Consider the following 24,028-nt stretch of genomic DNA (forward strand, 5'->3'; position numbering starts at 1 on the left):
CGAATGATGATATTTTGACTATCTCCTTTGCCAACTTACTCCATGGATTGGGAGTGTCATTCTGATTACGGGAATCAGAGTCCTTAGTGTCTCTGAGTCCAGTCAGAGCAGAAAACCATTCATAAAAACCCATTTTTAAGATTCTGTTTCCTAAGAACCACTCCCAGTACCAAGATGTATTAGTTAGGGTTCTCTAGAAACAGAATCAACAGGGAACACTTGCAAATATAAAATTTATAAAAGTGTCCCATGTGACCGCAGGAATGCAGAGTCCAAAATCCATAGGGCAGGCTGCGAAGCCGATGACTCCAATGGATGGCCTGGATGAACTCCACAGGAGAGGCTCACCAGCCAAAGCAGGAATGGAACCTGTCTCCTCTGAGTCCTCCTTAAAAGGCTTCACATGATTAGATTTAGCATCACTAATTGTAGAAGACACTTCCCTTTGGCTGATTACAAATGGAATCAGCTGTGGATGCAGCTGACGTGATCATGACCTAATCCTATGAAATGTTCTCATTGCAACAGACAGGCCAGTGCTTGCCCAATCAGATAAACAGGTACCACAACTTGGCCAAGTTGACACGTGTCCCTAACCATGACAGACTCCTATTAGAAATATGCTTACTTTAGTTTCCCTATATTCTGTATTTATTACTTTAATTCAAATCCTTATCATCTTTTTTTGATTTTGAAGTTTTTCTTTCTTTGACCTTTTATTTGTCTTAAGATATTATCTATTCATTCATTCACCTTTTTTCTTTTTTTTAATTGAGAAATTTTCACACAGATACCTTCTATACATGGTGTAAAATCTGTGGCTTACAATGTTATCAGATAGTTGTGTATTCATCACCATAATCATTTTTTAAAGAACATCTGCATCACTACAGAAAAAGAAAGAAAAAGAAAAAAGAAAAAACTCGTTCATACTGTACACCTTACCCCTCCCTCTTGTTGACCACTAGTATTTCCATCTACTGAATTTATTTTACCCATTGTTCCCTTATTATTTATTTTTTATCCATGTTTTTTTATTCACCTGTCCGTATCCTGGATATAAGGAGCATCAGACACAAGGTTTTCATAATCACACATTTACATTGTAAATGTTATATCTTTATACAATTGTCTTTAAGAATCTAGGCTACAGGAACATAGCTCAACAGTTTCAGGTACTTCCTTCTAGCTACTCCAGTACACCATAAACTAAAGAGGGATCTCTATATAATGCATAAGAATAACCTTCAGGATAACCTCTCTACTCTGAAATCTCTCAGCTACTGAAAGTTTTATATGTCTTACTTCCCTCTTTCCCCTTTTGGTCAAGAAGCCTTTCTCAATCCCTGGATGCCGGGTCCTGGCTCATCCTGCGCTTTCTGTCCCATGCTGCCAGGGAGATTTACACCCCTGAGAGTCTATGTCTCATGTAGAAGGGAGGGCAGTGAGTTCAACTTCTGAGTTGGTTTAGAGAGGGAGAGGTCACAACTGAGCAATTAAAGAAGTTCTCTGGGGGTGACTCTTAGGCCAAATTTTAAGTAGGCTTAGCCTATCCTTCGCAGTATTCATTCACTCTTGTGTTTTTTAGTTCAATCTTCATTTCTGAAATATTTTCTTCTAATTCTTTTCTGACTTCTATAATTTGTTTCTGAGTTTTCATACTTCTGATTCCTGTGGGTTTTTAGAAATATTTTATATCATTTTCTTTATTTATTGTTTTTATAGAGTTCAAAATAAGATGTCTTACTTCCTAAGGTTTCTTCATTCTTTCTTCCTCCTGTCCTCTTTTTTTCATTTTTATATATACGTTCTTTTTTTTTTAAAGAAGTTTGTAGGTTTACAGAAAAACATGCAGAAAATAGAGAGTTCCCTATTATTAACATTTGCATTAGTATGGCACCTTTGTTACAGTTGATGAAAAAGTATTATTACAATTGTACTGATATGTATAGTCCATTTTTTACATTAGGAGTCGCTGTTTTTTGCCGAACAGTCCAATGGCTTTAAAATTTTTTTTGATTCTAGTAACAGATACAATCTAAAATTTTCACTGTGATGCCAGGGCTAATTATGGTTACATGCTGCAGTGCCAGGCTTACAACCCTGGAAATTATGTCCCATGTATGTGTGTGTTGGGGGGAAGCTAAGAGTTTGGCTTAGAGAGAGACCACATTTGAGAAACAGCACAGATTTTCTGGAAATGACTCTTAGGCACTAATCATAAGTAGCTTTAGTTTGCTATTACAGAAATAAGTTTCATAAGGGCAAGTCTTAAAATTGAGGCCTTGACTTATTAAATTGAGAGCCCCACTTCCTTAAGAAAATGTCAGAAATTCCCTAGGTGGGAAGTTTAATATTTCTATTTTTCCCAGTCCCTCAAGGGACTTTGCAAACACTTTTCTATTTCTGCCTAAAATACTCTAAAATGCATCATTGCATAACATTAACTTGTACAGAATTTTAAGATTTTGTTCCTTGTTTCAGGTTCTATACCAAATAAATCTAAATTAGGTTGTTTTACTGATTAGACAGATTAAATTAGATAGTGTAAATTTTGGGACAAAATAAACATTTTTCTTTTTATCTCACACAAAAGTTAGAGCTTTAAAATATAGACAGTATTCCCAGACCTGTGCACCCACACAGCCATATCCTCTGTGGCTGCTGGGCTATCCTGTGATGCTGGGTGCCTATGCTCACAGGCACCCACATAGCATCCCCAACCTGTGCCTATACCTGCACTGCGATGCATCACCTCACTGTTGTGCCCCACCCTACACCTTGCATCAAGCTCCACATCCACCCCATGAATACAAGGCTTTATACTACTGAAGAAACTCAACTTCCAAAGTAAACCAATCAAGATACTTACATGCTGCAAAGATAGCAGAAGCTCACTAAGAAAATCATGATGCAGACAGATATAGCCCAGCCTAATGACCAAATTAAAACACCAGAGGAGACACAGATGTTGGAACAACTAATCAATGAAGTTCATATAACTCTACTAAATAAAATGGTTAGGATGGCTAATGATAGAGAGAAGATCAAGAAGACACTAGAAGAGCATAAAGAGGAATTGGAAAGAATAAATAGAAAAATAGTAGGTATTACAGAGATTAAAGATGCTGTAGACCAAATTAAAAACATGCTAGAGACACACAACAGCAGATTTGAAGAGGCAGAAGAAAGAATAAGTGAACTAGAGGACTGATTTTGAACTGATTTTGAACACTCAAAACAACAAATGGCAAAAAAGATGGAAAAATTTGAATTGGATCTCAGGGAAATTGTGGTAGTTAGATTCAGTTGTCAACTTGGCCAGGTAAAGGCACCTAGTTCTGTTGCTGTGGACATGAGCCAATGGTAGGTGAATCTCATCTGTTGCTAATTACATCTGCAGTTGGCTAGGAGGCGTGTCTGCTGCAATGAGTGACGTTTAACTTAATTGGCTTGTGCTTAAATGAGAGAACGCTCAGCATTCCTCATCTCAGCACTTGCAGCTCAGCTCAGGCCTTTGGAGAAGTCACCCCGGGGAAAGTTGTTGGAACCCAGGGGCCTGGAGAGAAGACCAGCAGAGACCATCCTGTGCCTTCCACGTAAGAAAAGAGCCTCAGTGGAAAGTTAGCTGCCTTTCCTCTGAAGAACCAACAAAATAAATCCCCTTTTATTAAAAGCCAATCCGTCTCTGGTGTGTTGCATCCCGGCAGCTAGCAAACTAGAACAGAAATGATGGACAGAATAAAGTGCACAAATTTAAGAATCTTTGGTGTCCCAGAAGGAGAAGAGAAGAGTAAGGGGCTAGGAAGATTAGTGGAGGATATAATGGGGGAAAATTTCCTAACGCTTACAAAGGACATAAATATGCAAGTCAAAGAACCTCAATGAACTTCAAATAGAATAAATCCAAATAGGTCTTCTCCAAGACACATACTAATCAGTTTGTCAAATTTTGAAAAGAAGCAAAAAATCCTGAAAGCGGCAAGAGAAAAGCAATCTACTACATACAAGGGTAACCATGTAAAACTGAGTTTAGACTACTCAACTGGCACGATGGAGGCAGGCGGGCAGTAGTATGATGTATTTAAGATCCTGAAAGAGAAAGACTTCTGGCCAAGAATTCTGTACCCAGCTAAATTGTCCTTCAAAACTGAGGAGGAGATTACAATTTTCATGGACAAACAAATCCTGAAAGAATTTGTCAACAAGTGACTGACCCTACAAGAAATACTTAAGGGAGTTCTGCCAGTTGAAAAGAAAAGACAGGAAAGGGTGGTTTGGAGGTGGGCACAGAATTGAAGAGTATCAGTAAGGGTAACTTAAATAATAAAAAGAGAAAGAGGTAAAAGAATATATAGATCTGACAAATAAAATCCAAAAGATAAGATGGTTGATTCAAGAAACACCTTTTCAGTAACAACTTTGAATGTTAGCAGACTAAACTTAAAAAGTTACAGATGGGCAGAATGGGTTAAGAATAATCATAAATATTTGTGCTCCCAATCAAGGAGCTCCAAAGTACATGAGACAGACTGGCAAATCTGAAGGGGGCAATAGATGTTTCAACAATAAACATCACTCTCCTCTATAGATAGAACAACCAGACAGAAGATCAGTAAGGAAATAGAGAAGTTAAACAACTTGATTAGACCTAACAGACATATATAGGTCATTACACCCCCAAACACTAGGATATACATTCTTCTGTAGTGCTCATGGAACATTCTCTAGGATAGGTCATATATTGGGGCACAAAACAGGTGTTTATAAATTTAGAAGCATTGAAAATATTCATAGCACTTTCTCTGATCACAATGGAATGAACTAGAGGTCAATAACCACCAAAGAACAAGAACATTGACAAATATATGAAAATTAAATAACACACTCTTAAATAACTGGTGGGTCAATAAAGAAATTTCTAGAGAAATCAGTAGCTATCTGGAGATGAATGAAAATGAGAATACGACATATCAGAATTTATGGGATGCAGCAAAGACTGTGCTGAGAGGGAAATTTATTGCCCTAAATGCCTATATTAAAAAATAAGAATGATCAAAAATCGAGTACTTAACTGCTCACCTGTAGGAACTTGAGAAAGAACAGCAAACTAACCACAAAGCAAATAGAAGAAGAGAAATAATAAAGATTAAAGCAGAGTTAAATGAATGGGAGAACAAAAGAATAATAGAATCAATAAAACGAAAAGTTGGTTCTTTGAGAAAATCATCAAAATTGATGGGTTGCTAGCAGGACTGACAAAGAAAAAAAGAGAGAAGATACAAATAAACAAAATCAGAAATGAGAATGGGTGCATTTCCACAGACTTTGAAGAAATAAAAGAAATCATAAGAGGATACTGTGAACACTATATGCCAACAAACTAGACAACTTAGATGAAATGGACAAATTCCTGGAAACACATAAACAAGCTACACTGACTCAGAAAGAAATAGAAGATCTCAACAAACGAATCACAAGTAAAGAGATTCAGTCAGTCATCAGAAATCTTCCTGCGAAGAAAAGCCCAGCACCAGATGGGAATTTTATCAAACATTCCAAAAAGAACTAATATCAATCCTGCTCAAAATTTTCCAAAAAATTGAGGAAAAAGGAACATTACCTAACTCATTTTATGAAGCTAATAGCATTTAAAAGTATTTTTATTGTACACAACAAACAAACATACAAACATTCTTGACATACAGCATTCTATTTACATGGTGTACAATCAATCAGTGGCTCACAATATGAAGCTAATATCATTTTAATACCAAAACCAGGTAAAGATGCTATAAAAAAGGAAAACTAGAGGCCAATCTCCATAATGAACATAGATGCCAAAATTCTCAACAAAATACTAACAAATAGAATCCAACAATACATTAAAATAATTATACATCATGATCAAGTGGGATTCATAACAGGAGCACAAGGGTGATTCAACATAAGAAAATCAATCAGTGTAATACAACATAACAAATCAAACGGGAAAAATCACATGATCATCTTGATTGATGCTGAAAAAGATTTTAGACAAAATTCAACATCCTTTTCTGATAAAAACACTTCAAATGATAGAAATAAAAGGTAACTTCTGCAATATGATAAAAGGCATATATGAAAAACTGAAAACCAACATCGTACTCAATGGAGGGAGACTAAAAGCCTCCCCCCTAAGATCAGGAATGAGACAAGGCTGCCCTCTGTCACCACAATTATTCAGCATTGTGCTAGAAGTTCTAGCTCGAGCAATCAGGCAGGACAAAGAAATAAAAGGCATCCAAACTGGGAAAGAAAAAGTAAAACTTTCATTGTTTGCAGATGATATGACACTATACTTGGAAAATCCTGAGAAATCTACAACAAACTTACCTGAGCTTACAAACAATTCAGCAAGGTGGCAAGATATAAAATTAAAGTGCAAAATCATTTCTATACACAAGCAGTGATCTAACTGAGGAGTCAGTTAAGGAAAAAATTCCATTCAAAATAGCAACTAACAGAATCAGAGTACTTAGGAATGAACTTAACTTGTGACGTAAAGCACTTGTACACAGAAGACTACATAATTGCTAAAAGAAATCAAAGAAGATCTAAATAGGTGGAAAGACATTCCCTGCTCATGGATAGGAAGGTTAAATATAGTTAAGATGTCTGTTCTCCCCAAAATGGTCTACAGAGTCAATGCACTAGCAATCAGAATTCCAACAACCTGCTTTAAAGACTTGGAAAAGCTAGTTACCAAATTCATCTGGAGGGGAAGAAACCCCCAATAGCTAAAAGCATCCTAAAAAAGAAGAACAAAGTGGGAGGATTAACACTCCCTGACTTTAAAACTTATTATAAAGTCACAGTGGTCAAAACAGCATGGTACTGGCACAAAGACAGAAGTATTGACCAATGGAATCAAATTGAGAGTGCAGAAATAAACCACCAAATCTATGGTCAACTGATTTTTGACACAGCCCCCAAATCCACTGAACTGAACTGGGACAAAATAGTCTTTTCAACAAATGGGAGAACTGGATATCAATAGCCAAAAGAATGGAAGAGGACCCTTATTTTACACCCTATACAAAAATTAACTCAAAATGGACCAAACACCTAAATATAAGAACTAGCACTATAAAGCTTCTCGAAGAAAATATAGGGAAACATCTTCAAGACTTAGTAATAGGAGGCAGCTTCCTAAACTTTACACCCAAAGCACAAGCAGCAAAAGAAAAAATATATAAATGGGAACTCCTCAAAATCAAATGCTTCTGTACCCCAAAAGGCTTTGTCAAAAAGGTGAAGAGGCAGCCAACTCAATGGGGGAAAATATTTGGAAATCACACATCAGACAAAGGTTTGATATCTTGTATACATAAAGAAATTATACAACTCAACAACAAAAGAACAAACAGCCCAATTATAAAATGGTATGGATAGGCATTTTTCTGAAGAGCAAATACAGAAGACTCAAAAGCACATAAAGAGATGTTCTTTTCACTGGCTATAAGGGAAATGCAGATCAAGGCTACAATGAGATACCACCTCACACCTATAAGAATGGTTGCTATTAAACAAACAGGAAACTACAAATATTGGAGAGGATGTGGAGAAATTGGAACATTTATGCACTGCTGGTGGGAATGTATGATGGTATACTGCTATGGAAGACAGTTTGGTCGTTCCTTAGGACACTAAATATCGAGTTGCTCTATGCCCCAGCAATAGCACTACTTGGTATATACCCAGAAGAGCTGAAAGCAGAATTTTGTACACGAAAATTCATAGTAGCATTATTCAAAATCACCAAAAGATGGACACAATCCAAATGCCCATCAACAGATGAGTGGATTAACAAAATATGGTATATACATACAATGAAATATTATGTAGCAGCATAAGATGAAATGACGTCCTGAGGTAGGTGATAAGGTGGATGAGCCTTGGGGACATAATGCTGAGTGAAATAAGCCAGACACAAAAGGATAGATAGAGTACGACTCTACTTTTATGACCATGGTAAAGGTAAGATTGGAGGCTTATAATACTGAATATAGCGGACTTTGAGATACATAGAAACTAGAGATGGGTGAACAATTAGGTAATGAGGTTGAACTCAAATGTAAGGAAATAGAAGTGAAGGCAATTCTCTAGTGGTTCTATAAATAATATTACCATATTGAAGGTGACTATGATAGAAAGGGGTTGTATAGACCTATGTGTCCCACTGATTAACACTAGAAATATAAACAAGTTTTTTGCAAGAACTACTTCAAAGTTTTGATTCATGTACAAAGAGTGTTCAAGTCCAGAATACAGGGAGAAAACTGCTATTGCATACTATGGGCTATGTTTAACAGGAAAACATCAGCAGTACCACAGCAATAGCAGGGGTAAGTAATGGGAGAAAGGACAAGAGTTAAGGGGAGGTTTAGATTTCCTATTTGGTGAGGGTGTGTTTATTAGTGATCTTTCTCTTGGGAACAGTAAAATTATCTAAAATAGAGAGTGTTGATAGACTGAGGATTTCGGGCATTATATATGATGCCTAATGAATGCAGATGTCTGAAGGATCCACTGAAGGATCCAGACTGAAGTAGATTGATGAACAATAGTGTATACTTATGATCGAATATTGTGCTGCTAGAAAAAGGAATGAAGTCGTGAGGCATGCAATGATGTGATTGAACCAATTATTGTATGGTTTCCTTTAGAAGATGCTTCTAAGAAAACGGGGCCTAGATTGTAAACTCTTATAGCAGACACTTTCAGTACAAGTGGTTATTATTTCTGGATTTTGAGAGACTGTTTTATATATCTATAACCTGATATTTAGAGATAAGAATGAAGTTGATCAGGTCAGGATTAAGGTAATTCAGAACAGAGGGGTAAGGAAGACACTGTCTATATTTTAGTACTGCACCTACTCTTTGAGACCAAAAGGAAGAAAAGTTTATTTTGTCTGGAACCTAAATTTTCTGTAGCACATAATCTAACTCAACCTGTCTGGGTAGCTCATTTGAACAATTGAAGCATAGGGAGCCCAGAATAAGAATGAGGGCCTTTAATTCTGTACAGCTTAATGTAATACCTAGATATATCCTAGAATATATTAAGCAGATAATGAGAAAGTATTGGCAAAGTCCTTTGAGGGATGGAAGAAAAAATATGGCACTATTTAACTTTACCATCAGGGAATCCTCTGATACTGTGTCAAACATAGGGATACCCAAATCAATAGGCTAAGCCCTTATTCTTGAGGCTTACTCTTGTGAAGCTTATGTAGGTAGTGGAGAATCTAAGCCTCCTTATAGGAATGCCTAAGAGTTAACTTCTGGAGGGCCTCTTTTGTTGCTCAGATGTGGCCTCACTCTCTAAACCCAACTCTGCAAGTGAAATCGTTGCCCTCCCCACTACGTGGGCCATGACATCCAGGGGTGAAAGTCTCCCTGGGAGAATGGGAGGGGACTCGCAGGTATGAGTCAGGCCCTGGCACTGTTGGATCAACAATTCCATTGTGACCAAAAGGGGGAAAAGATATGTAACTAATAAGGTATGAATGGCTGAGAGAGTTCAAATAGAGTTGAGAGGCTACTCTGGAGGTCACTCTTATGCAAGCTTCAGTTAGACATTGCTACCTATCATAACTTGCTAAACCTCAACCAAAACCATTCCTGCCAATCCTAAAGAACACCTTAGGGCAATATATAAGATTCTACAAAGAATCCATGCACTAGGGTAATTTTCCAGAAACCTACAACCTCCAGATGTGCCCCTAGACCAGATATATCCTGAAACCTAGAGGGCCCAGCCTCTCCAGAACATCAGCTTGTTCCATCTCCCTACTTCATATTACTGACAGCCCATTCCAACATTAAAAAGTTAGAATGACCATAGCTCAAATACCCCTAAAGAGTGGGATATAAAGATCAACAGTGATGATGGAGTTATACAGAGAAGGTAGGGTTTAACAAGCAAATATGATTGCTGAATCATTAAATTGATATTTATTTTAGTCGCTGGTATCTTAGAGCAGCTAGGGGTAAAAACCTAAAATTGTGGAATTGTAACCCATACCGATCTCTGAAATCTATTCTACAACTAATTGTTGTGCTGTGCTTTGAAATTTATCACTTTTTTTGTATGTTATTTTTTACAAAAAAGAGAAAAAATTAGATTGTGATGATAAAATATATTTATTCTTCTAGCCTCCTATATTCTGGAGCAGCTAGAAGGAAAAATCTAGATGATGATGTGGTAGCCTATGACAAATTCTGGAATTTATTCTATAACTCCTTGTTGAAGAGTGCTTTGAAAACTATTGCTTTTTTCTTTCTTTGCTTTGTGTGTATGTTATATTATCTGATAAAAAAATTTTAAAAGTGGATGGTAGCACAAGTGAGAAGTTAGATTTAAGGGATAAAAGAAAATATGGACAATGTTATTCTTTACCTTGCATATTAATTTACCTTAGTTTTAACCAGATCAGTTTTGTCACAGCTTTAATTGTTTGATCATTTTCAGTTGGTTTTTTTTTTTTTTAACAGTTGCTGAATTAACTTATGCTGACTTTCAGAGCTGGAGAACTATATCTGTCTCAGGTGTCACACAGATACTTAAAGTTCCAAGGAGCTACTAGGTTATATAAAGAGCAAAGCATTTCAGATTTAAAGGTAACAATTAAAGCTTACAATTTGAGCTCTAAGTTTTTTTTTTAACCCATGTATAGATGGGTCCTGTTTTTTAATCCAATCTGCTTGTCTATGTCTTTTTTTTTTTTTTTTTTTTTTTTTTTTTTTTTATAAATGGCATGCTTTATTTTATTATTTTTTGTTTGTTTGTTTTTCACATGGGCTGGGGCCGGGAATCGAACCGGGGTCCTCCGGCATGGCAGGCAAGCACTCTTGCCCGCTGAGCCACCGCGGCCCGCCCTGTCTATGTCTTTTGATTGGGAAGTTTAATCCATTAAATTTAATGTTATTCCTGTAAAGACAGTATGTCTTTTGGATTTTATGTATCATATCTAATTTTTTTCTCTTTATGTTTACTGATAGTCTTCATTTCCACTCTTCTCCAGATGTCTCTCTCCTGTGATTTCCTATCTGCCTGTAGTACTCTCTTTCTCTCGTATTTCTTGTAAAGCCAGTCTCTTAGTGACAAATTCTCTCAGTGATTGTTTGTCTTGAAAATATTTTAATCTCCCTCTCTATTTTCTTTTTTGCATGGTCAGGCTCTGAGAATTGAGTCTCCTGCATGGTAGGCAAGAATTCTGCCACTGAGCCACAATTGCACCATTCTCACCCTCATTTTTGAAGGACAGTTTTGCTGGATATAAAATTTTTGGTTGGCAATTATTCTCCTTTAGAATCTTAAAAATGTTGTACCACTGCCTTCTTGCCTTCATGGTTTCTGATAAGAAATCCATGCATAGTCTTATTGGGCTTCCCTTGTATGTGATGGATTGCTTTTCTCTTGCTGCTTTCAAAATTCTCTCTTTCTTTTTGACATCTGACAGTTTGATTAGTAAGTGTCTTGGAGTATGTCTATTTGGATCTATTCTGTTTGGGGTATGCTGTACTTCTTGGATCTGTAATTTTCTGTCTTTCATAAGAGATGGGATGTTATAGTTTGCTAGCTGCTGGAATGCAATATACCAGAAACGGAATGGCTTTTAAAGGGGGAATTTAATGAATTGCTAGTTTACAGATCCAAGGCCTAGAAAACATCGCAATTAAAGCAAGTCTATGGAAATGTCCAATCAAAGGCATCCAGGGAAAGATACCTTGGTTCAAGAAGACCGATGAAGTTCAGGGTTTCTCTCTCAAATGAAAAGGCACATGGCGAACACAGTCAGGGTTTCTCTCTCGGCTGGAAGGGCACATGGCGAACATGGCACCGTCATCTGCTAGCTTTCTCTCCTGGCTTCCGGTTTCATGAAGCTCCCCAGGAGGCGTTTTCCTTCTTCATCTCCAAAGGTCGCTAGCTGGTGGACTCTCTGCTTTGTGGTGCTGCTCTCTCTGAATCTCTCTCTCCAAAATGTTTCCTCTTTTATAGGACTTCAGAAACTAATCAAGACCCACTCAAATGGGTGGAGACATGTCATCCCCTAATTCAGTTTAACAACCATTCTTGACTAAATCATATCAACCAGGGAGATGATCTCATTACAGTTTCAAATATACAGTATTGAATAGGGATTATTCTACCTTTATGAAATGGGATTTATATCAAAACATGGCTTTTCTTAGGGGGCATACTTCCTTTCAAACCAGCACATGCGATATTTTCAGTGATTATTTCCTCCATTAGTCTTTCTCCTCCTTTTCCTTTCTCTTCTCCTCCTAGGACACCTACAACATGGATACTCATGTGCTTCATGTTGTAATTCAGTTCCCTAAGACCCTGCTCATATTTTTCAATTCTTTTCCCTTATTTTCTTTTGTGTGATGGATTTCAGATGTCCAGTCCTCTAGTTCACTAATCTTTTTTTCTGCCTCTTCAGATCTATTTTTGTAGGTTTCCATTGTTTTTTTTCCATTTCTTCTACTGTGCCTTTCATTACCCCAAGTTCTGTGATTTAATTTTTCAAACTTCTGAGTGCTTCTTTTTGTTTGCCTAATGTCTTCTTTATATCTTCCCTCAACTTGTTGATTTGATTTTTGATAAGATTTTCCATATCTGTTCAAACATCCTGAATTAATTGTTTCAACTCCTGTATCTCATTTGAAGTGTTGATTTGTTCCTTTGACTGGGCCATGTCTTCAGTTTTTCTAGTCTGACTCATTTTTATTTTTTTGCTGGCATCTAGGCATTTGATTTCTTTGTAACTTTTACCTAGGATTTTCTTGCTGGATGGCTTTATTCTCCAGCTGTTGTTTGACATTCAGTTCAACTTATTCTTTCTTTCTTTCTTTCTTTTTTTTTTTTTTTACATGGGTAGGCACCGGGAATCAAACCCGGGTCCTCTGGCATGGCAGGCTAGCACTCTGCCTACTGAGCCACTGTGGCCCGCCCTCAACTTATTCTTGACCTCTAGTGTAGGGTCTCTGATCAGAATTTTTTAGTTACTATTTTTCAGTTTCTTGCCCTACCTATATAGAACCTTTTTTTTTTTTTTGAGGAAGGTCTCCTCAGATATTACAGATCTCAATAAAATTTTCCCAGACCAGACAGTCCTATGTCTCAGAAAAAAAGAGTAGCTAGCAGCAGTTTTCCCTGAGGGTGAGACCCAGCATATTGTCATGCTTTCCTATGATTCCTCTAGACACCATGCTTTTCCTGTCCTGCCCAGCATGTGGTGCTTCTCTCCTTGCAGCTTTCCACCAGCTTAAAGTGATGTAGTGTCTTTAATTTCAGCAGTCTCTGCAGTTCTGTGTGGGATCTCAGCTGTTCCACCTGGTCCAGGCTGGTATACGGTGTGTGTGTGGTAACTGATGCTCCCTCAGCAGTTGTTCTGTACCATTCCTGGCTATTTACTAGCTGCTCTGGAGACAAACTAAATTTCACACTTCACTATTCATATGTGTTTTTAAAAATTATGTTAGATATACCCTGTGGCACAATGGGTAGCACATTGGACTTCTGGCCTTTATTGAAATAAAAATTTTATTACATTGATCTTTTTTTAATACATTGATCATTTTTTAATTAAACCTTTTATTTTGAGATAGTTATGAGCTCACATGTAGTTGTAAGAAATAATAGTGAGAGATCCCATGTATCCTTTGTTTAGTTTTCCCTCTTGATAACATCTTCTAAAACTATAATGCAATATCACAACCAGTATATTGACAGTCATCAAGATATAGAAAATTTTCATCAAAACAAGTATTCCTCATGTTACCTTCATAGCCATACCCAAGCTCTCACACCCTTATACCTTCCTAAACTCTGACAATCACTAATCTGTTTTCTATTTGCATAATTTTTTAATTTTAAGAATGTAATTGTATAGTATGCAACATTTTGAGATTGGCTTTTTTCCACTCAGCATAATTCTCTACAGATTCATCCAGATTGTTATCAGTATCAATAGTTCATTCTTTTATTGCCAGTAGTATTCTATGGTATGAATACTATAGAATGCATAATAGTCTATAGTATCACATAGATGTACCACAGTTTGTTTAACCATTCTTCTGTTTGTGAAAATCTGGGTCATTTTCTGGCTCTTACAAATAAAGCTACCATATATGTATATATTATTATTATTTTTTTAAACATGGGCAGGCACCGGGAATTGAACCTGGGTCCTCCGGCATGGCAGGCAAGCATTCTTGCCTGCTGAGCCACCATGGCCCGCCCAACCATAGATATTTATGTGCAGGTTTCTTTATGAACCTGAGTTTTCATTTCTTTGGATAAATGCCTAGGAGTGCAGTTTCTGGATCATGTGGTAGTTGCATGTGCAGTTTTGTAAGAAGCTGGAAGACTGCTTTTCAGAGGCTATACAATTTTACTTTCTCACCAGCTCTGAATGAGTGATCTAGTTCCTCTGTATCATTCCAGAATTTGGTGTTGCCATTATTTTTTTTATTTTAGCCATTTTGATAAATGTGTAGTGATATCTCATTGTGGTTTTAATTTGTGTTTACCTAAGTGGCTAATTATATTACAAATATTCTTGTGCTCATTTGCAATCTGTGTATCATCTTTATTGAAATGTCTCTTCATGTTTTTTGCCCATTTCTAATTGGATTGTGTGTGGCCTTTTTTTTTTTTAACTGTTGATTTTTTTTCCCTACAATTTTTAGCAGAATTTATTTTTCAGGAAAGCTTAAAATATACAGAAAAATTGAAGAGGTAATACAATGTTCCCATATATTCCACACAGTTTTCCCTATTATTAACATCTTACATTAGTATGATAGGTATGTTTGTAACAATTAATGAGTGCATAGGTACCAATATTGATATGTTAAAGATCCTGTTTTTCCAGAGTTCCTTAGGTTTTGCATGATATCCTTCAGAAAATTTTATTGAGGTAAAATGTATATAACTTGAAATTTGTCATTTTAACTATTTTTATGTGCATTATTCAGTAACAGCAAGTGCATTTGCAATATGTAGAACTATTATGGAACTATTTCCAGAACGTTCTCATCATCCCAAACAGAAAGAAACTCTACCTATGAAGTAATAACTTCGTATTATTCCCCCCTAGCTTCTGGTAACTTAAAAAAATCTTTTTTGGTATGCTGTATGGCAGGGTTCTCATTTCGTTCTTTTTCCATGTAAGTATCCCCTTATTACAGCAGCATTTGTTGATTTTTTCTTTTTTGGTTTGGTTTTTCGTTTGTTTGTTTGGGAAGTGCATAGGCTGGGAATTGAACCTGGATCATCCGCATGGCAGGCGAGAATTCTACCAAAGAACTACCCTTGCACCCCTGCTGCTGGTAACTTTTATTCTATATTCTGTCTTTATGAATTTGCCTAGTTTGATACCTTATATAAGTGGAATCATATATTATTTATTCTTTTGCGTCTGGTTTATTCATTTAATGTTTTCATGCTTCATCCATGTAGTAGAATGTATCAGAACTTCATTTCTTTTATCGCTGAATAATATTTCATTGTATTTATGTACCACATTTTCTTCATTAATTGATTCATCTAGTTGGTTAACACTTGGATTGTTTCTATCGTTTGGCTATTGTGACTAAGGCTGCCATGAACACTGATGTATAGGCATCTGTTTGAGTCCCTGTTTTCAGTTTTCTTTGATATAAACTCAGGAGTGGAATTGCTAGGTAATACAGTAACTGTATGTTTAAATTTTGAGGAGCTGCCAAACTCTTTTTCACAATTGTTACCATTTTACATTCCTGCCGGCAGTTTGTGAGGGTTTTTATTTCTTTTCATCCTTGCAATCCCTTGTTATTGCTTTCTTTTTTATGACAGCTTTTGTGGTGGGTGTGAGGTGGTATTTTATTGTGGTTTTAATTTGCATTTCCCAGAAGACTAATGCTATTCTCATGTGCTTATTGACCATTTGTATATCTTATTTGGAGAAATACCTATTCAGATCCTTTGCCCATTTTAAAACTGAGTAATTCATCTTTTTTTTTTGTTGTTGAGTTGTATAATAATTTTCTAAAATGTTACCGTAAAAATTACCACAATTTGGTGTCTTAATGCAAATTAATTAATCTGGCTACACCACTCCATTCTCTGAATCTGTGGTCATATTTCCTTCTACTTTTCTGTTTCCTCTGTGTGTGTGTCTTACAAAGATACATGCCATCAGATTTAGGGACTCCCTGGATAATCTAGGATGATCTCAATGTCAAGATCCTTTTTCCAAATAAGATAACATTCGCAGGTTCCAGGAATGAGGACATATCTTTTGGGGGGCTGCCATTCCACCTACTACATGTAGTATTCTTTTTTTAATTTTTTTTTAATTTTTAATTTTTTTTATTAATTAAAAAAAGAATTAACAAAACAATTAGAAATCATTCCATTTACATGTAGTATTCTTATCTGCAACTTTATTACCCTTTAATTGGTCCTCTCCCCATCTTGTCATGGGTGCCCTATTTAACTCCCTAGCTCCTTTCCTTCTTGGTTTTGACTATTAAAGTATTCTACTAAGAGAGAGGTGAGAATAGTGTATTGGTTATGATGACCTGTATTACACAGCAACAGAGGAAAAGCCTTTTTCTTAGCAGGATGGCTTCATTTAGAACCAAGATACGCTTATTTTTAACAAAACTTAACTCTGAGGCAAATAAATAAATTACTTAAAAAATCTCTTTCAAATGTTTTTGAATGAGGAAGAACAAAGGAATGTCAGTATTGCAGGGTGTTGAAAATAGATGGTCATTCATATTTTAAAACTTTAACTTCTGCATGAGACTAAAGCAAAAAATGTTTATTTGTACAAAATTTATATTTTGACTAGTGCATTTCCTAATTTAACTTATATGGACAGTTTAATTGAACACCATAAGTGCATGGAACCTTGAATAGGGCATGAGATTTTATAGGTTTGTCCAGTGTTAGGCCCCGATAAATTCCAGAGTGGTTTGAACAGTGAGTAAAGAAGTATTTGCAAAGTCCCCTTGGGGGGATGGCGAGAAAGGGGGAAAATTCAACTTTCCCATTTGGAGAATTCCTGATAGTCTTACAAACAGTGGGGACAACCAAATCAACAGGCCAAGCCCTCAGTCTTGGGGTTTGTTCATATGAAACTTATCCCTGTAAAGAATAGGCTAAGCCTACTTAAAATTAGGCCTAAGAGTCACCTGCAGAGAACCTCTTTTGTTGCTCAGGTATGGCTCTCTCTCAGCCAACATGGCAAGCAAACTCACTGCTCTCCCCTCTCTGCATGGCACATGACTCCCAAGGGTGTAAACCTCCCTTGCAACATGGGACAGAAATCCTAGAATGAATTGGGACTCAGCATCAAGGAATTGAGAAAATCTTCTCTACTGAAAGGGGAAAGAGAGAAATGAGACAAAATAAAGTGTTAGTGGCTGAGAGATTTCAAACAGAGTCGAGAGGTTATCCTGGAGGTTATTCTTATGCATTATATAGATATCCCCTTGTTAGTTTAAGATCTGTTAGAGTGGCTAGAGGGAAGTGCCTGAAAATGTGGAGCTGTGTTCCAGTAGTCATGTTCTTGAACATGATTGTATAATGATATAGTTTTCACAGTGTGACTGTGTGATTATGAAAACCTTGTGTCTGATGCTCCTTTTGTCTATTGTATGGACAGATAAGTAAAAAAAAGATAAAAAATAAATAATAGGGGGAATAAATGTTAAAATAAATTGAGTAGACTGAAATACTAGTGATAAATGAAAGGGAGTGGTAAGAGGTATAGGAAAAAAAATAGGGGGAACAAAGATTAAAATATATTGGGTAGATAGAAATACTAGTGGCCAATGAAAGGGAGGGGTAAGGAGCATGGTATGTATGAGTTTTTTCTTTCTTCTTTCTATTTCTTTTTCTGGGGTGATGCAAATGTTCTAAGAAGTGATCACGGTGATGAATATACAACTGTGATGATATTGTCAGCCATTGATTGAACACCAAGTATGGAATGTTCATATGTTAGAAATGTATATGTTTATGTGTTGTTTGTTTTGTCAATAAAAATATTTTTAAAAAATCTCTTTTAAATAACCATATATTAAAGTCTTATATATGGTATAGCTACAAAGTCTTCCATTTGAAGAGACAAGTAAAAATAATATTAGGGACTCAGAAATTATTATTTAAATTAGTACTAGTTAAGAGCATGTGGAGTTTCCCTCTGATGTGGTGTTAGAAATACTAGCCTCTTAATTTCATATATTTCAAGTACCTACAGGACTTTTCCTTAGGTTGTATTTTAAAACAAAGAATTTTTGTACTTCATGGAAATGTCGTTTCAGAAGACTCTGAAACTTCTTTTCAGGTATTTGGTCACTGGAATATTACTGAGATTATTTTGTTAAAATCTTATTGTCCTAAAAAAATCTTATTGTCCTAATGAATATTATGTCCAAAAGGTACTGTTTAAATATATGTATCCTTCTGAATTTTAAGAGTATTGAGTATATGTTTAAGAAGAGGTTTCTGACAACTCTTGATGTAAATCTAGGACAACAGGTAATGTAGCAGAAGAAAGTTGCATGATTGATTCTGCTCTAATTGATTTTATTGCTGTCCCTATTATTGCTATGATTATTAATATTTTACCATGATAAAATTGTACCACTTACATTTTTAAAAAGTACAGCACACTGGCAAGTCACCAGAAAAAAATGAAGTAGAACTTTTAAGTATTTAAAATTATTCTCAAGATTTTTAGACTTAAAAATGCATTTAGACAGAAAATCTTATTTATTCATAAGCATCATATCTTCATGCGTTTTCCATAAGATTTATTTAATGACAATTTAGGTCTGGTTTATTTTTATATTGACATGATATGTCTAAAGTTTAAAACTTTGTCAAAAATCTGAATGTTTATCATTAAAAGCAGTTATTTTTCAAATTAATCCCTGTTTTTATTAATTCATTTTTATTACATTTTATTTTTAATAAATTAGAAATTGAACTTATTCCAAATTTTAAATTTGTGTTTCCTTTGGCAGTGCCGGTCAAGATATCCAAGGTACAAGTGTGATTGCAAATCTTCCATTTTTGATGCGACAGAATCCTGCTGAGACACTTCGGAGAGTTTTGCCAAAAGTCAGAGTAAGTTGGTGTGAAATAGAAATTGAAGTTCCCATTTTCCTCCAGTTGTATTTTGTCATTGTGGGAAGAAAAATTTTAGAGCTTTTGATGGCTGATCTTTTGTACCTAATCATTGAATGAAAGAAGTATTATGATGTACATTTTGAATTATGATGAAAACATTTGTAGAAAGTAGCTGATATGACCTTAAGGAGTCAAGTTTTCTTTGGTCATTTTTTTCAGTGGAGAAACTCTAATAAAATTAACCTTTTAATAATTCAAATATTCTTAATTTTTCTCACAAGATTTCTCACAAAATCATGGCTCTTTTATTTGGCATTCTGTTGACTTAAATCTATATTAATAGTATTTCCATAACATCAATTTAAATATATTTGACTGATATTCATAATGATGACCCGTGGTAACTTCTGAAAAATCATTAAAGAAAGATTGAATTGTGGCCATTACAATTTATTTTAAATTTATTCTATTGCTTCCTAAATTCCTTTGAAATTGCTTTTCCTGCTATGTGAATAAAAATGTTTGGTCTACCTCTATCAAATATTTATTGAGTTTCCCCTATGTGCAAAGTGCTGTTCATTGTAAGAACTTGAATGAACGAAATAGACAATAGTCAGTGTGTCCTCTGGGAACTTACTAATGGGGTTACGTTAGGGAGTTTACATACTAAGGAGATTGTATTTGTGAATAGTGAGTTTTGTGTAATCTGCTTCACTTTTCTGTTTGGTTATAATGGTTTTCATAATTTTTAAATTAATTTATACATGTTTAAAATACTGTAGTTATTAGTGTCTTTGGGTTATGTTTTATTTCTAGGTGTATATAGCATTGTTTCAGTTATTGTCAGTTAGGTCAAGGTACCATGTTATTCTCAGAAGTTACTCACATTTCAGTTTAAGCCATAGAAATTTTTTACTAGTTACAGTGGTGAGTTGAGAAGATGTTTGTTTTGTTGTTTAATGTGCTTCAAAATTGAATCAAGGAATACTGAATGAAGCTTTTTGATATCTATTTTTCCAAGAATCATGCCGTAATTTCAATGGAATTAAGCCTAGACAATCCAAGTTTATTATCACATTCAACTTCATGATACTAACTGACTTAAGCTTTTTAGCATGGTACTTGGAAGTGCTAGTTAAACAATTGTATAAGGGATTAGGTGGTTAGGTCCACTGGACTAAGGAGTTAATGTAAAAGTGAATTAGATTTAGAGCTAAAAATATCAAGCATGCTACACACTGTGTAGTTAGCAGGCTAAATGAGGTCCATAGGCAGCATATTGGATGTCCAAAGTTTCATAAAGCAAAAATAAAAGACAAGGGAGAGAGTAGTGAACTTTAGAGGCCTCTGAATTATTTTGTAAAAATCCTTTTGCAAATGGGTTTAATACAGGCAATTAAATAACATAATTGTGCAAAGAATCAAATGTGTATTCTGAAACTGTAAGATGTCTGAGTTAGAGAAGATATGATTTTAATTAGCTTTTAAAGCAATTAAAATTAATCCATAATGTAGCAGATTGAACAAATGGATATAAAGAAAATTTATATGAATGAATATGTACTAAGGAAACCTTTAGTACTGAATAATTTCATTCTTTCCTTTCGTTAATCAATAAGCAATTGTTTATTCAGGACCCTCATTTATCTTGCTTTATACCAAGTACTGAAAGAGATTCAAATAAAGAGTGAAAGAGTCCCAGATTAATTCTGTCAGGAAGACCTAAAGATTATGGAAAACAATTAAAGAACAGAATAGGACAGTATGTAATTGCATGATTCTGACTTTATGTAAAAAATGCTGATGAATTAAACAAATGGGAAGGAGTTTATGGTGGCAACTCAAATAATAATGACTTTTGCAGAGAGTTTAATATATAATTTAAAGGGCCAAACGCTTAAGCAACCCAATTTCAAATTATAAAACCTTCAAATTATTTTTGAATAATTGTATTCATATATTAAGATTTATTATACTCATGGTTAACAGCCTTCTTTAATTCTGCCTTACTTTTTTAAGTGTTTTTTTTTGCATGGGCAGGCACCGGAAATCGAACCCGGGTCTCTGGCATGGCACGCAAGAATTCTGCCACTGAGCCACCGTCACACTGCCCTTTAAGTGATTATTTTCAAGTGATAAAACCAATGACAAGACTTCAAAAAGCCACTTTATTTACATTTACGATGGCCATAGTTTTAGTTCACTTTATAGAAAAGCAATCTTTGGCCCCAAAGTAGCTTAGTAATAATAACATTTTCATTCACTCATTCATAAATGTTACTGTTTGCCTCCCAGGTGCCAGGCATAGTGCTAAGCACTGGGAAAACAAAGGTGAACAAAACAAACAGGGAACATAACATGCCTTCTAGGTTATAGTTTAGAGGGGGAAAACAGACATTAAGCAAATTACCTGAGTGTAAAGAATCGAAGCCTATGAAATAAAGTAAGAGGGGAGAGTGGGTAAGAGGAGCCTACTGTTTATTGAGGGGCCAAAGAAAGCCTCTTTGAGGAAGTAACTTTTAAGCTGAAAGTCCAGGGGATAGGAAGAAGCAGTCATTTGTAGCATCAGGCAATAAGTGATCCAGGCACAGAGAGCAGTTTGGAACCCAGTGAATGAGGATGGGTGTGATTTGAAAGAAGATTAAAGAGCTGGGGTCAGGGGCCAAGAGCATACAGGAGTTTGATCTTTGTCCATCAGGTCATTTTTTCAAAGATCATCTCAATTATTGGGTGGAGAGTGGATGGGAATGGGGCAATCATAAAACTCTATCACTAGTGCTAGCGATATTTGATGGCAACTTGAATTAGGACAGCTAATTAGGACAGTAGAAAGTAAAGGACATATCTGAGATGCTTCTTTTTTTTTTAAGGTAGAATTAATAGAACTTCATAACAGACTGGATGTGGGGAGTGAGGGAGGGGAAGTGTCAGTAATGACTTCCAAATTTCTAACTTGAGCATCCGTATGGTTCTGTTGGGTTTTCAGTATCTTAACTGAAAGTCCCTTAAATCAATGGGAAGAATAGTTTGAGTGCTTACTCAATAGTAGTCTTCTGTGAATGTTTTACTTTTAGAGAATTTAGAGACATGAACAGTAAATATTTTATACCAGAAGATAATCATTCCCAAGATTCTTCTTACATTCATAAAAGTAGTATAAGTAGAGCATAGAACTCATCCTTTAACTGATCTTTACCTGAAAGTACATTAGATTAAGTGATGATGTAGATTTTTTTTTTTTTGGCATGGACAGGCACCAATGTTGTAGATTTTGCTGGCTTTATCTATTATAAAATTTTACCAAGGATAACTTTACTTTTGTTTTTATTTTTGTGTATTTCATCTTTACAGTAACCTTTAAATGACAGTGACTTTAAATGTTATTTTCACCATTTTAGAGATGAAGGTTAAAATAAAATAGCAGAAACAATTAGGATTAGACTTTAATTGATCCATAGTATTTCTACAGCCTACTTTTCTAAATTGTGTCCAAAGCAAACAGTAGATAATAATGCAATTAGATCACTCATCTCAGGGTTGAATTTACATAAGAATCTAGAAAGGAAATATTTTGATCTCCAATTTCAATTCCCTAAGTATAAAGACACTTTAAAATATAGTTGTTGCTATATATTCATGAATCCTAGGGTATCTTTTGAAAAAGAAATGTTTTTTATGGTCTTTATTATTGATTCCTTTTTATTTATTTTCCACTGTACTTAAATTGAAATCTTAGATGTTAGATTTGAATATTGTATTTGAACTTGTAGTTAACTAGAGGTAAAAGAATTTGATTAAGTAAATTTCTAAAATACTGCAGTCCTTTTAAAAATTTAAAGTAGTAATGAGAAAATTATACTACATAGTTTTGGTGGCTCCTATTGAAATGAAGTATAGAAAAGTATCTACTTGTTGAATTGTTGAATCCATTTATTTACTTTTTTCACTTATTTTGGGAACCAAAATATATGGAGTAAAAGTTGTATTATAGAAAACATACAATGTTGGGCACAGATAAAAATAGCTATTTTTTGAGGGCTTATTATGTGTTGGACTCTGTATTCTGTCAGTATATTTTATCTCTTTGTGCCATTATAGCAGTTAAACTCACTTGATAGAGAAAGAAACAACGTAGTTAAGTAAGTTGCCCAGCCACAAAGCTAGCAAGTGGTATAATTAGGTTGGAAGTAGGCAGTCTGACTTGAGTCCCCACTCTTAACTACTATACACCTTTCTTATAAACTGATCATGGTTGCAATGAGTACGTACTGTATAATTTTACTTCTTAGGCCTCAATTATTTCTCATCTAGTTACTACAACAGCCTCCTCACAGGACCTATTGCTTCCTATTTTGCCCTTACAGTCTACCCAACCAGACAGATCTTTTAAAAACATCAAACATAATTTATCACTCATTTGCATGAAAATTACTCAAGTGTTGTGGTAGGCAGAATAATATTCTCAAAAGATATCGGACCTGGGCGGGCCACCGTGGCTCAGCAGGCAAGAATGTTCGCCTGCCATGCCAGAGGACCCGGGTTTGATTCCTGGTGCCTGCCCATGTAAAAATAAATGAATGAATGAATGAATAAATAAATAAATAAATAAATAAAGTAAGTACACTGTCTCTGGGATGAAGCAGTGTTTAAAAAAAAAAAAAGATATCGGACCTAATCCCTGGAATTTATAAGTTAAAACTTATTTGGAAAAAGTGTCTTTGTAGAATATGATTAAGTTAGGGATTTTGAGATGGGGAGATTATTCTGGATTAACTAGATGGGTTTTAAATGCAATCACCTGTGTCCTTATAAGAGGAATACAGAAAGAGATCTGACAAACGCA

At 35.3% G+C, this 24,028-nt stretch overlaps 1 protein-coding gene across 8 annotated transcripts in view; it reads left to right on the forward strand.

Annotated features, from left to right (window-relative positions):
* The window catches only part of PPP4R4 (protein phosphatase 4 regulatory subunit 4), a 190,244-nt gene that overhangs the window by 41,291 nt on the left and 124,925 nt on the right, over nt 1-24,028 (forward strand). For 5 of the 8 annotated variants that reach the window (XM_077123440.1, XM_077123432.1, XM_077123436.1 and 2 more), the window contains exon 3: nt 19,080-19,182. In XM_077123440.1, coding sequence (XP_076979555.1) covers nt 19,080-19,182 — 103 coding nt within the window. Of the gene's footprint in view, nt 1-10,541; nt 10,668-15,305; nt 15,390-19,076; nt 19,183-24,028 lie in introns of those variants that run through there. The other 3 variants (XM_077123435.1, XM_077123438.1, XM_077123437.1) reach the window with 3 other exon arrangements.

The sequence above is a fragment of the Tamandua tetradactyla genome, chromosome 12 (genome assembly GCF_023851605.1).
Source record: "Tamandua tetradactyla isolate mTamTet1 chromosome 12, mTamTet1.pri, whole genome shotgun sequence".
Taxonomy (NCBI): Eukaryota; Metazoa; Chordata; class Mammalia; order Pilosa; family Myrmecophagidae; genus Tamandua; species Tamandua tetradactyla.